The 16,505-nt window shown below is 43.9% G+C and overlaps 1 protein-coding gene across 5 annotated transcripts in view; it reads left to right on the forward strand.

Annotated features, from left to right (window-relative positions):
• LOC106584532 (RNA-binding Raly-like protein) overlaps positions 1–16,505 on the forward strand; it is a 76,036-nt gene that overhangs the window by 56,139 nt on the left and 3,392 nt on the right. For all 5 annotated transcript variants that reach the window (XM_045706055.1, XM_045706056.1, XM_014169936.2 and 2 more), the window contains 3 exons: positions 10,303–10,469; positions 14,884–14,997; positions 15,485–15,639. In XM_045706055.1, the coding sequence (XP_045562011.1) occupies positions 10,303–10,469; positions 14,884–14,997; positions 15,485–15,639 (436 nt within the window). The remainder of the gene's footprint in view (positions 1–10,302; positions 10,470–14,883; positions 14,998–15,484; positions 15,640–16,505) is intronic.

The raw sequence follows: 16,505 nt of genomic DNA on the forward strand, positions 1-16,505 counted from the left end.
GCCTAGTACCAAGGGTACACAATTTAAACCTGTCAGAGTTAGGGGACCTTGTAGCAATTGTTTTCTGATTACCCCATTGCACCGTTTAAATGGACCTTGATGTGTCCTTATTCACAGCTACAGTAGCAAGACTTATTAACAGGGTTTTTTCCCCTGTGGATTACTTTAGGTGAAATAGCTCCTATTTCTGTACACTGAAAATGTCAATTTCACAGATAGAGAATAACCTGGCTAATATACTGTTGTCCTTAGAGGTAGTGAAATAAGGAACCATGTATCTACGGGTATTTCCGTCAACGAGGCATCTTCTGGTGTGCGTGTGTGTGTGTGTGTGTGTGTGTGTGTGTGTGTGTGTGTGTGTGTGTGTGTGTGTGTGTGTGTGTGTGTGTGTGTGTGTGTGTGTGTGTGTGTGTGTGTGTGTGTGTGTGTGTGTGTGTGTGTGCGTGCGTGCGTGCGTGCGTGCGTGCGTGCGTGCGTGCGTGCGTGCGTGCGTGCGTGTGGGTGATTCTCGCAAAATCTTGGTTTCAAAGACTTCAAACATGAAACCTTTAAAAAGACTTGCATCAAAAAAAACCTTTTTGAGACATTAATAACAAGGTCTGAAGTGTTTGTGAGCATTCATTTAAAAATATTTACTGACAATTTAACACTTTTTGAACATATTTTCCGAAAAAAGTCTTTAAAAATCTCATTACTGGAACGGTCTGAAAACATCAAGACCATTAGGAAAGCTTATATATTTTCACATTTTTAAAACATATATTATTAACAGTCATGCACAGTTACTTGAAACTCTGAAATAATATATATTTTTAAATTAACATTTTTATTTGATTTTGACTGATTTCTCTCAGTCCCGCAACACCTACCGCAATCTACAACAATTTCATTGAAACCTGACATATTTTCAAAATGATGTCGCAAGCCTGAAAGAACATAACGTATAGATTCTGCACATGCATTTAAAAGCAAACTACTATTTTTCCATTCATTAAATGAATACCTGTTACGGTAATGATACATAGGTTTCGGGAATGAGGTTGATGATTTCGGTAATGATAATAAGTATACTAAGACTGAGGTATGGTTAAACATTATACAATTTGATGTAGAAAATAAACGAGATAATATTGGCACAATCATTGATTCAAGTTAAATCCATTTCATTTTGTAGTGCTTCAAAAGTATGTAACATTGCGAAAGTATTCACCCCCTTGGCATTTTTCCTATTTTGTTGCATTACGACCTGTAATTTAAATGGATTTTCATTTGAATTTAATGTAATGGACATACACAAAATAGTCCAAATTGGTGAAGTGAAATATAAAATAAAACATTTTAAACAGAAAAGTGGTGCGTGCATATGTATTCACCCCCTTTGCCATGAAGCCCCTAAATAAGATCTGGTGCAACCAATTACCTTCAAAAGTCACACAATTAGTTAAATAAAGTCCACCTGTGTGCAATCTAAGTGTCACATGATCTGTCAATTGATCTCAGTATAAATACAGTTGAAGTCGGAAGTTTACATAGACCTTTGCCAAATACATTTAAACGCAGTTTTTCACAATTCCTGACATTTAATCCTAGTAAAAGTTCCTTGTCTTAGGTCAGATAAGGTCACCACTTTATTTTAAGAATGTGAAATGTCAGAATAATAATAGAGAGAATGATTTATTTACACCTTCAAACTCAGTGCCTCTTTGCTTGACATCATGGGAAAATCAAAATAAATCAATCAAGACCTCCACAAGTCTGTCTCATCCTTGGGAGCAATTTCCAAACGCCTGAAGGTACCATGTTCATCTGTACAAACAATAGTACGCAAGTATAAACACCATGGGACCATGCAGCTGTCATACCACCCAGGAAGGAGACGCATTCTGTCTCCTAGAGATGAACATACTTTGGTGTGAAAAGTGCAAATCAATCCCAGAATAACAGCAAAGGGCCTTGTGAAGATGCTGGAGGAAACAGGTACAAAAGTATCTATATCCACAGTAAAACAAGTCCTATGTCGACATAACCTGAAAGGCCGCTCAGCAAGGAAGAAGCCACTGCTCCAAAACCGCCATAAAAAAGCCAGACTACAATTTGCAACTGCACATGGGGACAAAGATCGTACTTTTTGGAGAAATGTCCTCTGGTCTGATGAAACAAAAATCGAACTGTTTGGCCATAATGACCATCATTATGTTTGGAGGAAAAAGGGGGAGACTTGCAAGCCAAAGAACACCATCCCAACCGTGAAGCACGGGGGTGGCAGCATCATGTTGTGGGGGTGCATTGCTGCAGGAGGGACGGTGCACTTCACAAAATAGATGGCATCATGAGGCAGGAAAGTTATGTGGAAATGGGTCTTCCAAATGGATAATGACCCCAAGCACTTCCAAAGTTGTGGCAAAATGGCTTAAGGACAACAAAGTCAACGTATTGGAGTGGCCATCACAAAGCTCTGACCTCAATCCTATAGAACATTTGTGGGCAGAACTGAAAAAGTGTGTGCGAGCAAGGAGACCTACAAACCTGACTCAGTTACACCAGCTCTGTCAGGAGGAATGGGCAAAAATTCACCCAATTTATCGTGGGAAGCTTGTGGAAGGCTACCCGAAACGTTTGACCCAAGTTAAACAATTTAAAGGCAATGCTACCAAATACTAATATAGTGTATGTAAACTTCTGACCCACTGGGAATGCGATGAAAGAAATAAAAGCTGGAATAAATCCTTCTCTCTACTATTATTCTGACATTTCACATTCTTAAAATAAAGTGGTGATCCTAACTGACATAAGACAGGGAATTTTTACAAGGATTAAATGTCAGGAATTGTGAAAAACTGAGCTTAAATGTATTTGGCTAAGGTCTATGTAAACTTCCGACTTCAACTAACTAATATATATATATATATATATATATATATATATATATATATATATATATATACACACAGTTATAAGTGAGAATGCTGTTGCGGAGGATCAGGAATCTTAGCATGTTTTGCTAACAATAGAGAAGACATGATGACTAAGAAAATGTTTACTCAATGTGCATAATTAGACATTAATGAAGTATATTTTCATAGAACATTTGAAATCTAACTTTTTTCTAAATGTGGAAACCTACCTGTATCGGTAATGATAATCAATACTGTCGTATATGCAGTCTGACAAGAGAATGTTTATCTGGAGAAATATAAAGAGATCCGCTTACCTGGTAGCCATCTTGAAGGTACTGGCAGATGTGTTGCTTCATTCAAAGTCAAACTTTGTTAAGAATTCTCTGTGTGTGTGTAAACAGTCCTTCAAAAATGTTGCAGAGGATGAGAACATCAGTCATGGACACTTCATTTTTCCACTATTTTTTGATTATTATTATACATGAATATTCAGTTAATATTTTTTCTGTCATTTGAAACATCTAGTTGAACATCCATTTATTTTTTTCAGAATATTTTCATTTTACTCGGTATAAATTACAACATTAACATACATTCAGACAGAGCTGGACGTGTTGCGGTAATGAGAATTTCAGCAGAAAATGCAATAAAATACAAAAATAATTAATTCCTAAGTTGAAATTACTATTTGTGCAAGGTAGAGAACACTATCTTTATTATGATATTTTGTTATATTACTAAATTACATGTTTTATATTTAAAATCACTACTGCCGTGGTATTTTAATGGTTTCATGGGAATGACCGGCGTGTATGTCAACAACCCAAAAAATATTTGACACATGCTTTGTGAACAAACAGGTGTAGTTATCGTTATATAAAGATGGTTGACGTTTTACGTGTTCCTAACCAGTTGTGTTTTTTTGTTATTTTCTTTACGTTGTTTGTTACTTTTTTTCCTTTTCTTATTTTGTACATAATGTTGCTGCTACTGTCTCTTATGACCGAAAATAACTTCTGGACATCAGAACTGAGATTACTCACCACAAACTGGCAGAATGCTTTTTTTCCTTTAATGAGCCCGACATGAATGACATACTGCTTTCCCGGGAACAGGCCCAGATCCCCATCATTTGCACGAAGAGAAGGGGGAGAAAAAGGGGCTGGAGGGCGGGCTGACTTCTGAGAATTCCTAGGCAATCGAATAAACCCCCACTGCCTTCCATTCAGCTAGCAAACGTGCAATCTTTGGAAAATAAAATCGATAACCTACGCAGAAGATTAAACTACCAACGGGACATTCAAAACTGTAAAATCTTATCGTGGCTGAACGATGACATTATCAACATACAGCTGGCTAGTTATACACTGTATCGGCATGATAGAACAGCCGCGTCTGGTAAGACAAGGGGCGGTGGACTACTGGTGCACAATATTTAAGGAAGTCTCAAGGTTTTGCTTGCCTGAGGTAAAGTATCTCATGATAAGCTGTAGACCACTCTATCTACCTAGAGAGTTTTCATCTGTATTTTTCGGAGCTGTCTACATACCACCACAGACTGATGCTGGCACTAAGACCGCACTCAATGAGCTGTATTCCGCCATAAGCAAACAGGAAAACGCTCACCCAGAGGCGGCGCTTCTAGTGGCCGGGGACTTTAATGCAGGGAAACTTAAATCCGTCTTACCAAATTTCTATCAGCATATTAAATGTGCAACCAGAGGGAAAAAAACTCTGGACCACCTTTACTCCACACACAGAGAACCATGCAAAGCTTTTGCTCACACTCCATTTGGCAAATCTGACCATAATTCTATCCTCCTGATTCCTGCATACAAGCAAAAATTAAAGCAGGAAGCACCAGTGATTAGATCAATAAAAAAGTGGTCAGATGAAGCAGATGCTAAGCTACAGGACTGTTTTACTGGCACAGACTGGAATATGTTCCTGGATTCCTCCGATGGCATTGAGGAGTACACCACATCAGTCATTGGCTTCATCAATAAGTGCATCGATGACATCGTCCCCACAGTGACCGTACATACATACCCCAACCAGAAGCCATGGATTACAGGCAACATCCACACTGAGCTAAAGACTAGAGCTGCCGCTTTCAAGGAGTGGGACTCTAACCCGGAAGCTTATAAGAAATCCCACTATGCCCTCCTACGAAACATCAAACAGTCAAAGCGTCAATTCAGGACTTAGATTGAATCGTACTACACCGGCTCTGATACTCGTCGGATGTGGCAGGGCTTGAAAACCATTACAGACTACAAAGGGAAGCACAGCCGAGAGCTGCCCAGTGACACGAGCCTACCAGACGAGCTAAACTACTTCTATGCTCGCTTCGAGGCAAATAACACTGAAACATGCATGAGAGCTGTAGTCAATTAACAACATTCTCACATAGGTGTTCCTTTTGTCCAGGTGGGAAAGGGCAGTGTGGAGTGCAATAGAGATTGTGTCATCTGTTGATTTGTTTTGGAGTGAACAAGGTTAAGGGCAGAGATGCTTGTTTGACATTAAGAAAGCTTTGTTGTAGAGCATTTAACACAAAATCTGGGGAGGGGCCAGCTGAGTATAAGACTATTATCTGCATATAAATGGATGAGAGTGCTTCCTACTGCCTGAGCTATGTTGTTGATGTAAATTGGAAAGAGTGTGGGGTCTAGGATCGAGGTACAACCTTGGTGACAGGCAGTGGCTGCGATAGCAGATGTTCTGAATTTACACACTGCACTCTTTGAGAGAGGTACTTAGCAAACCAGGCAAAAGACCCCTCAGAGACACCAATACTCCTTAGCCGATCAACAAGAAAGGAATGGTCTATCCTATCAAAAGCATTGGACAAGTCAATAAAATAGCAGCACAACATTGCTTAGAATCAAGGGCAATGGTGACATCATTTAGGACCTTTAAGGTTGCAGTGACACATCAATAACCTGAGCAGAAACTGGTTTGCATACCAGAGAGAATACTATAGACATCAAGAAAGCCAGTTAGTTGATTACTGACACGTTTTTCCAACACTTTTGATAAACAGGGCAAGATAGAAATTGGCCTATAATAACAGTTAGGATCAACTTGATCTCCCCATTTTAAATAAAGGATGTACCGTGGCTGCCTTCCAAGCAATGGAGACAGGTTATAAAGGTCAGAGAGAGGCTCAGCGAATAATAGGGGTTGCAACCTTAAAGAAGAAAGGATCTAAACCATCTGACCCAGATGTTATTTTGGGGTCAGGTTTAAGGAGCTCCTTTAGCACCTCAGACTCAGTGACCGCCTGCAGGGAGAAACTGTGTGGCGGAGCGGTGAAAAAGGAGGGAGGAGCATCAGGGCTAGTCGCATTAGAAGGGGTGGGAGATGATGAAGTGTTGGACGGGCAAGGAGGCCTGGCTGAGTCAAATAGGAATCCTGACTTTATCAAGTGGTGATTATAGAACTCAGCCATGTACTTCTTGCCAGTAACAACCACATAATCAACATTAAGGGACATGGGTAGCTGTGAAGAGGAGGGTTTATCCTCCAGGTCTTTCACCGTTTTCCAGAACGTCTTGGGGTTAGACCCACAGAGAGAGAACTGCTCCTTGAATACCTAACTTTGGCCTTCCGGATAGCCTAAATGCACTTATTTCTTATTTGCCTGAATGACAGGATTTGTGTGCCGAGCTTTTCACCAAATGGTGTTCTTGAGGTGGAGTAACTCAGCCGGATCACGGTCGAACCAGGGCCTGAACTTGTTTTTCATTCAAATCTTCTTTACGGGGGCGTACTTGTTAACAATACCACTGAAAATATAAAAAAAGAAGGTCCAAGCATCTTCAACAGAGGGGATCAAGCTGATTCTATACCAATTTACAGAAGCTCGGTCGTGAAGGAAGGCTTGACATTAAAGTTTTTCAGCAAGCGTCTGTGACAAATCAGGACAGGTTTAGCTGAGCAGCCATTACGAACGCAGGCCGTAAAACAGTGATCATTAAGGTCATTACAGAAAACACCAGAATGATTCCTATCAGGACTATTTGAGGATAACATCAAGGAGAGTAGCATTTTCTGGGTGTTTGGTCATACCTTGTGGGATTGGTAATAATCGAGAGTGCTTTAGGGAGTCCCATTGTTTTAAGACTTGGTCAGGTGGTTAAAGCATGCCCCAGTTTAGGTCACCTAGCAGGACAAATTCAGACTGAGTGGGGCCAGGAGAGAGCATAGGGCAGGTAGGGTACAGGCCGGTGCTGATGGTGGCTCAGCCAACAGATCATGCGATGCAGTACTTCCCTGAGGGTTGCGGGTAGCAGGGCAGCAGGGTTTTTGTATTGAAACTATCTATTGACCCGCACTGTATCCACATGACCTGGTTGTCAGCCGCTGATGGTGATTTCACAGATGGATGAACACAGTCTCTCGGTACACAGTCTCTTTGCATAGCTGACTGGACGGCTGGCCGCCCGCCCACTGGTCCGGAGTAAAAACACAGCCCAGGGCGGCGGCAGTGGAGCACTGTGAGGATAGGGGGAATGCCAGGGCAGTGGAGGGAAAAGGGCAGATCGAACAGTGGAGAGGGGGATGACAGTATGAAAAACAAGGCACTCGCCAGCCAGCTCAGGCATCGCTGATAAGTGTTCCATTCAGTCCCATCTCCCCTTTTACAGACACTCTTATGGCCATAGAATTGCAAGGCCTTGCAGTCCGAGTTAAAAAGTATCTTAACTTCATCCTGCACTGGCATTGGATTAGTGATTATATATATACCTATGTCTTCTTATGAAAAACCTAAATCTGTTTTGCTCTGCATCCAATAAGAACTTAATTGGTAATTCTGGTAATTCTCTCAAACAACATCTTACCCTTTCTCCGAGTCCCAGTCTTCATCTAATATCATTGTCTTTGTGTATTTTCTTAGTATAAAGTAGCTTCCTCCTGAACTTACTTTGAACTGTAGCCTACTGTACATACTGTATGAAATGAGCTGCCAGAATAAACCACTGATTCATTCTTATTGAGCCCAGCATGTCAACAGAGGCCCTATGTGTGTAAATATGTATTGGCAGTTATCTGCTCTGCTGTGGATTAAAAGCTTACAAAGGTACAGTACTCTCAAAGTAACTCTCTCTCCTTCATGGACTTTTCTTTGTTGCCAGAGAGTAAATGTAAGGTAGAGTAGGTCATCATATTCAGAAGTTCTCAGTAAAGTCAACTATATACCCAAAGTTCTTTTTTGCTTCTCTACATTTCTGTAAGACTCATAGACAATAACCACACGCTATAACCACATAGACGGGGCAGCTGCATCTCTGTCAAACTGCACAGTCAGATGATCTGAAACAGCACCACACCCTCTATTCGCTGGGAAGCACACCACAGGAGGTTGGTGGCACCTTATTACTGGAGGAAGGGCTCCTGGTAATGACTGGGCGGGAATTAGTGGAACGGTATCCAATACATCAAAGACAGTTTCCATATGTTTGATGCCATTCCATTTGCTCCGTTCCAGCCATTATTATGAGCCGTCCTCCCCTCAGCAGCTTCCACTGATGCACACACAGCTGCAGTAATCGCTGGTATCAGAAGAGATATTTGAGAGAGAGAGACCAGCGCAAATCAAAGCACCCCAGACAGTGCTCTTTGGACAAGGGCTATTTAGTGCACCAGGCTATGAGATCAATCTAGAACAGTGATTATAGAGTATACACTCAGTATATAATGGCACCAAATAGCTTATGGATATTATAAACGAGTCCACCATTTAATTTGATTGGCATTAATAACCTTTACTGTAAATTTGTCTGGAGGCAGGTGTTTTCAGTGCTGCCAGCCTGCCAGGGAGATGGAGTCTCATCCTGCAGGGATATGTCTACACTCTTATTAAAAAGGGTGCCAACTAGAACGTTAAAGGGTTTTTTGGCTGTCCCCATAGCAAAACCTTTTGAAGAACCCTTTTTGGTAGCAGGTAGAACCCTTTAGGTTCCAGGTAGAACCCTTTTGGGGGTTCTACCTGGAACCAAAAAGGGTTATTCTAAGGGGACAGCCGAAGAACCATTTGGACCCCTTTTTTCTAAGAGTGTATTGTCCAGCTCCCTTTTGGGAATTTAGGAACGTTTGCTCTGTCACATCAGCAGGCGATTGTTTTAAAGCACATGCTAGCTGGAGAATCTTCAGTTTATGAGAATGAAAAAAAACAATATAACTGTCTTAACTAGGGCCTATCACATGGCCAGGAAAGGATCAGGACCCTATTCATAAGCAATGTTCCTTATAATGTTTTTCGACATTGAGCCATTTTCAACTCTGCTGAGCGCAACTTCCTGTTTTCTGTGAACACTGAGGCTGTGCCCGCTTTAAGTTACAGTTTTAACAGTGGCCAAGTAGGCTACTGTGGCTATTTGATAATAATGTAGGCCTACCAGAGTGGTCTACCATCAAAAACAATGGAGAAAAATGCATCCCATAACATTTTAGCATGTAAATAGCTGTTCCATCATTCAGACTACAGTAGCAGCCAATGTGTGGTGTTCAATGTAGGCCTACATGCCATGAGATTTTGAAAAAAAACATGCAGGGCTTGACATTAAGGAGGTGACTGAAGATGTTGTGTTGTTTGATGCAAGAAACTACTTTACAAAATACAATTCATTATTATTCCATACCATTATTACAGAGAATCAGACAAATTATGCTACCCTCTGCCTATTGGCTATTTAGCTTATTCAAGACAACTCTGCCACTTTAAGCTATAAAAAAAGCTCATTACCTGACTCGCTTTTCATAGATAGCTAAAAATGTACACATTTTGTGCTCTCATAGGAAGCAACCACTCCCTCATTGTTGACTAGAAATTAGCTATAACTGGGCTAATAACTCACTAACGAGCAAAGAATGTGAACAAATGTGCACAGGTGGCTACACGCAGCTCTCACTTTGATCTCAAAACAAGCGCATCTACTTGCGACTGCTCATGCTGTAAAAACGGTCCAGTTCATATTGAATGGCACAGATAGCAATGGCTATTTGCATATAGATCTACTGCAGCTCTGATTGGTTACAGCGCACCGGTCTGTGTAGATTACAGGCCTTGATTGTCAATGCAATAGAATTCTACTCCGATGCGCTCTGCCTACAAGAAAATCTTTTGTAGTTAGTTTTGCATAGTAAATCTTGCATAGTTGGTTTTGTTTCAGTATGTTACGTTGAAAGTGGCTAATTTTGCGTTGATTTGAGCACAATTCCCACAGTAGAGCGAACTAAAGGGGAAAAACTAGAAAGTTGAGTGAAGTTCAATCTTGTGCTTCTCTGCGCAGGCTGATATTTCTTCTGTGTGGCAATCCGAGGGAAGCTGTGCTCCCACTAATGTGTGCAACTTAGAGGGAACATTGCTCATAAGTAATATTGTGTATTTTCCCTACAGGGTGTTTGACTACCAGCGTGTCCCAGCCTCCGTAATGCCAGTCCCAGTGGAGCCCAGCCCTATGAAACACTCCCGTGATCCCTCTTTCTCTTTCGGCCTGCACCGCTCCAGAAACAGACCACAGGGCAAGAGGAGCGCACAGCGCACCGGCTCTTCCAGGGCCAAGTGTAAGGGACCTCACACACTGTAACATACACACACTCATGCACGCACACATACACAATCTGTCATACTGTGTGACTTACACACTCATGCTCACGCGCACTCTATGCAGTCACACACAGTCCCATTCTTACCACACACAGACACACCCTCACCACACACAGACACACCCTCACCACACAGTCCTACACTCACCACACACAGTCCCAACCTCACCACACACAGCCACACCCTCATCACACACAGCCACACCCTCACCACACAGTCCTACACTCACCACACACAGACACACCCTCACCACACACAGAAACACCCTCATCACACACAGACACACCCTCACCACACACAGTCCTACACTCACCACACACAGTCCCACCCTCACCAGACACAGACACACCCTGACCACACAGTCCTACACTCACCACACACAGTCCCACCCTCACCACACACAGACACACCCTCACCACACACAGTCCCACCCTCACCACACACAGACACACCCTCACCACACAGTCCTACACTCACCACACACAGTCCCACCCTCACCACACACAGACACACCCTCACCACACACAGTCCCACCCTCACCACACACAGACACACCCTCACCACACAGTCCTACACTCACCACACACAGACACACCCTCACCACACACAGAAACACCCTCACCACACACAGACACACCCTCACCACACAGTCCTACACTCACCACACACAGAAACACCCTCACCACACACAGACACACCCTCACCACACAGTCCTACACTCACCACACACAGACACACCCTCACCACACAGTCCTACACTCACCACACACAGACACACCCTCACCACACACAGTCCCACCCTCACCACTCATAGAAACACCCTCACCACACACAGACACACCCTCACCACACACAGTCCCACCCTCACCACTCACAGAAATACCCTCACCACACACAGTCCCACCCTCACCACTCATAGAAACACCCTCACCACACACAGTCCCACCCTCACCACTCATAGAAACACCCTCACCACACACAGACACACCCTCACCACACACAGACACACCCTCACCACACACAGACACACCCTCACCACACACAGACACACCCTCACCACACACAGACACACCCTCACCACACACAGACACACCCTCACCACACACAGACACACCCTCACCACTCATATAAACACCCTCACCACTCACAGTCCCACCCTCACCACTCATAGAAACACCCTCACAACTCATAGAAACACCCTCACCACACACAGTCCTACACTCACCACTCATATAAACACCCTCACCACACACAGTCCCACCCTCACCACTCATAGAAACACCCTCACCACTCATAGAAACACCCTCACCACACACAGACACACCCTCACCACACACAGACACACCCTCACCACACACAGACACACCCTCACCACACACAGACACACCCTCACCACACACAGTCCCACCCTCACCACTCACAGAAACACCCTCACCACACACAGTCCCACCCATAAAAAACAGCTCATTACAGGGAGAATGTAATCTGTGCATGTGCAGTGAACATTTTATCTGGAGTGTGTGAGCATATGAATCCGTGTGGGAGTGTGTTTGTATGCCTGAATGTTCCTCCCTGTGTAATGTCATCCCTACATGGGGAACGGCAGCGCTGGGAGCCCCACAGTACAGTGAGAGGCACCAGATGGTCTCTTCATTAAAAGCTCTCTGCTCCTTCCACTACCAAGCCTACCATACCCAGTCTAGCAGCATGCTGCAATTATACCAAGTTAATAGTGCGTAACAAATAAGAATTGTTTATACTAGTTTATTACAAGCCTTAATAGTTTTTACTGCCAGCCCATCAGAGGGAAATTAGATTGTAGCTGCAGAGGTCGAACAGCTTTTAACAGTAAAGAGTTTCAGGGTTGTGATATGAATGTTCCATTACAGACCACAGGCTACTGGAGAGAGATGTTAAGGGAGACAGTAGGGTGCTTACAGTGATGGCATGAATGACAAGACAAAGTGGAGGATAATTAAGGGAGGCACGATTGCCGATTACCCAGGCCCGATTGCTTCTGCCAAATTTAAAGCCTGGCGCTGCCCGAAACCAGAAATAACTCTGTTAGTAAATCTGTTAGCTGCTCCTCTATCTCACTCGCTCCCTGCGCGCAGACAGCTCACTCTGCTTATGGGGCTCTGAGGCGGTAACCATAGTAACGGCTCTGCTTGGGCTACTCTGCTCAATGAAGAGACATGAGACCAGTGAGTTGGTAGCTACTTTTCAGCACTCTAAACTCCAACATTATTATTTTCTGTGAAATAATCTCTCCTGTCTTATATTTGACAAGGTTGAAGCATCTTCTGACACAATGTTATGATCTTATTCAGATATGACTGTACTGCGCAGCAGAGCACGAGCAAATGGCTCAGCTTCAAAATGTTAGTGATACACTATATATACAAAAGTATGTGGACACTCCTTCAAATTAGTGGATTCGGCTATTTCAGCCACACCCGTTACTGACAGGTGTATAAAATCGAGCAAACAGTCCTGCAATCTCCATTGACAAACATTGGCAGTAGAATGGCCTTACTGAAATGTTTTCACTTTTTTACCTTTATTTAACTAGGCAAGTCCGTTAAGAACAAATTCTTATTTTCAATGACGGCCTAGGAACAGTGGGTTAACTGCCTTGTTCAGGGGCAGAACGACAGATTTTTACCTTGTCAGCTCGGGGATTTGATCTTGCAACCTTTTGGTTAGTGTCCTGGCGTCAGGCCCTACACCCAAACAAGGGCACTGCGTTCATCCACCTTGGCCTGCTGGCCCCCCTACCTCTGCGGAAGCACAGTTCCCGCTCAGCCCAGTCAAAACTGTTCGCTGCTCTGGCACCCCAATGGTGGAACAAGCTCCCTCACGACACCAGGACAGCGGAGTCAATCACCACCTTCCGGAGACACCTGAAACCCCACCTCTTTAAGGAATACCTGGGATAGGATAAAGTAATCCTTCTAACCCCCCCCCCCCAAAAAAAGATAGAGATGTACTATTGTAAAGTGGTTGTTCCACTGGATATCATAAGGTGAATGCACCAATTTGTAAGTCGCTCTGGATAAGAGCATCGCCTAAATGACGTAAATGTAAATGTAGTGGCCCAACATTCTAACCACTAGGCTACCTGCCAGCCCCCTAAAAACTCTGTGACTTTCAATGTGGCACCGTCATAGGATGGCATCTTTCCAACAAGTCCGTTCGTTAAATTCCTGCCCTGCTAGAGCTGCCTCGGTCAACTGTAAGTGCTGTTATTGTGAAGTGGAAACATCTTGGAGTAACAATGGCTCAGTTGCGAAGTGGTATGCCCGACAAGTTTACAGAATGGGACCACGAGTGCTGAAGCGTGTAAAAATCGTCTGTCCTCGGTTGCAACATTCACTACCGAGTTCCAAAATGCCTCTGGAAGCAATCTCGTCACAAGAACTGTTCATCTAGAGCTTCATGAAATTAAGCATAGTGCCAACTGTGCTTCTTCACCTGCATTGCTTGCTGTTTGGGGTTTTAGGCTGGGTTTCTGTACAGCACTTTGAGATATCAGCTGATGTAAGAAGGGCTTTATAAATACATTTGATTTGAACTGTAAAGTTTGGTGGAGGAGGAATAACGGTCTGCGGCTGTTTTTCATTGTTTGGGCTAGGCCCTTTAGTTCCAGTAAAGGAAAATCTTAATGCTAAAGCATATAATGACATTCTAGACGATTCTGTACTTCCAACTTTGTGGCAACAGTTTGGGGAAAGCCCTTTCCTGTTACAGTATGACAATGCCCACGTGAACAAAGCGAGGTCCATATAGAAATGGTTCATCGAGATCGGTGTGGAAGAACTTGACTGTCCTGCACAGAGCCCTGACCTCAACTCCATCAAACACCTTTGGGATGAATTGGAATGCCGACTGCGTGCCAGGCCTAATCGCCCAACATCAGTGCCCATCCTCACTAATGCTCTTGTGGCTGAATGGATGCAAGTCCCCGCAGCAATGTCCCAACATCTAGTGGACAGCCTTCCCAGAAGAGTGGAGCAGCAAAGAGGCGACCAACTCCATATTAATGCCCATGGTTTTGGAATGAGATGTTCTATGAGCATGTGTCCACATACTTTTGGTCATGTAGTGTACATTTAGTGATACCTGAGCCCTGGCCGTACCCTAGTTGTTGAAGAAAAAACAGGCCCTACCCGGCCCTAACCCCATGTATAATGTCAGGGCGGGTTGGACTCGGGTCAGGTAGCAGAGCTCTAGTCTGTTTCTACACTATTAAACTCCTCTGGGCCCAATCCTTTTTTAAGACCTACACTCATACATTTATGTCAATGGGAGATTTGTGCAAAAGAGGATTCATCCTTATCTCTCTTACTCTCTCCCACTCTCTCTCTGCAGTGAAGATGGCAGAGCTGCTGGCCATAAAGCGGGAGTTAACTCTGATCAAGGTGCAGATTGACGGACTGCTCGACAGCGTGGACAAGATGGACAGACAGAGGAAGGACCACTCAGGTAGAAGAGCTTGGCTGGAGGCTGGGGAGTTAGTATAAAATAAACTCTTCATTGGAAGCTTAACTTTGGGAATTTCTCAGATTCTTTAGTGCTACATACGATACATTATTTCTAATGCTCTTGATAAGAGCTAACTGGAGGGGAAACGTATTATTCATTGATGAGAGTAAAGAAAATCTATTCATCATCAGATTGTTGGCCCATTATGACTCCTATTTATTATCGATTGGGACATCTTGCATCAGTGAGCACTACATCCATGTGTACAGGATTGGCAGGTGGACTAATGTGGCGCTATCTGCAACGACAGGAGTAAAAAAAAAAACACGGTTAAAATCAGGGCTATATTTTCCATGGAAAGCTGAGGTGCACTGAAAACAGAGCCTACTGTACTATTGCTTACACAATGTCTGTGTGTGTGTGTGTGTGTGTGTGTGTGTGTGTGTGTGTGTGTGTGTGTGTGTGTGCGTGTGTGTCTGTGGTCCAGATTCACCTCCTACCCAGGAGGGCAGTGTGTCGGACTCAGTGAGCAGTCTGGAAGATTCTCCCGTCAGCCTCCCGCACAGACAGAGGGAGAGCCCAGAGCCTGGAGAGGCCAGCGATGAGGACCAACACCTCCAACACTACCAGCTCCACTGCAGGGTAAACAATACATCATTCTGCCTCCCTCTACTGGAGACACAACACTACCAGCTCCACTGCAGGGTAAACAATACATCATTCTGCCTCCCTCTACTGGAGACTCAACACTACCAGCTCCACTGCAGGGTAAACAATACATCATTCTGCCTCCCTCTACTGGAGACACAACACTACCAGCTCCACTGCAGGGTAAACAATACATCATTCTGCCTCCCTCTACTGGAGACACAACACTACCAGCTCCACTGCAGGGTAAACAATACATCATTCTGCCTCCCTCTACTGGAGACACAACACTACCAGCTCCACTGCAGGGTAAACAATACATAATTCTGTCTCCCTCTACTGGAGACTCAACACTACCAGCTCCACTGCAGGGTAAACAATACATAATTCTGCCTCCCTCTACTGGAGACACAACACTACCAGCTCCACTGCAGGGTAAACAATACATCATTCTGCCTCCCTCTACTGGAGACACAACACTACCAGCTCCACTGCAGGGTAAACAATACATCATTCTGCCTCCCTCTACTGGAGACACAACACTACCAGCTCCACTGCAGGGTAAACAATACATCATTCTGCCTCCCTCTACTGGAGACACAACACTACCAGCTCCACTGCAGGGTAAACAATACATAATTCTGCCTCCCTCTACTGGAGACACAACACTACCAGCTCCACTGCAGGGTAAACAATACATCATTCTGCCTCCCTCTACTGGAGACACAACACTACCAGCTCCACTGCAGGGTAAACAATACATAATTCTGCCTCCCTCTACTGGAGACTCAACACTACCAGCTCCACTGCAGGGTAAACAATACATCATTCTGCCTCCCTCTACTGGAGACACAACACTA

This window comes from Salmo salar, chromosome ssa23 (assembly GCF_905237065.1).
Source record: "Salmo salar chromosome ssa23, Ssal_v3.1, whole genome shotgun sequence".
In the NCBI taxonomy this organism is placed as follows: domain Eukaryota; kingdom Metazoa; phylum Chordata; class Actinopteri; order Salmoniformes; family Salmonidae; genus Salmo; species Salmo salar.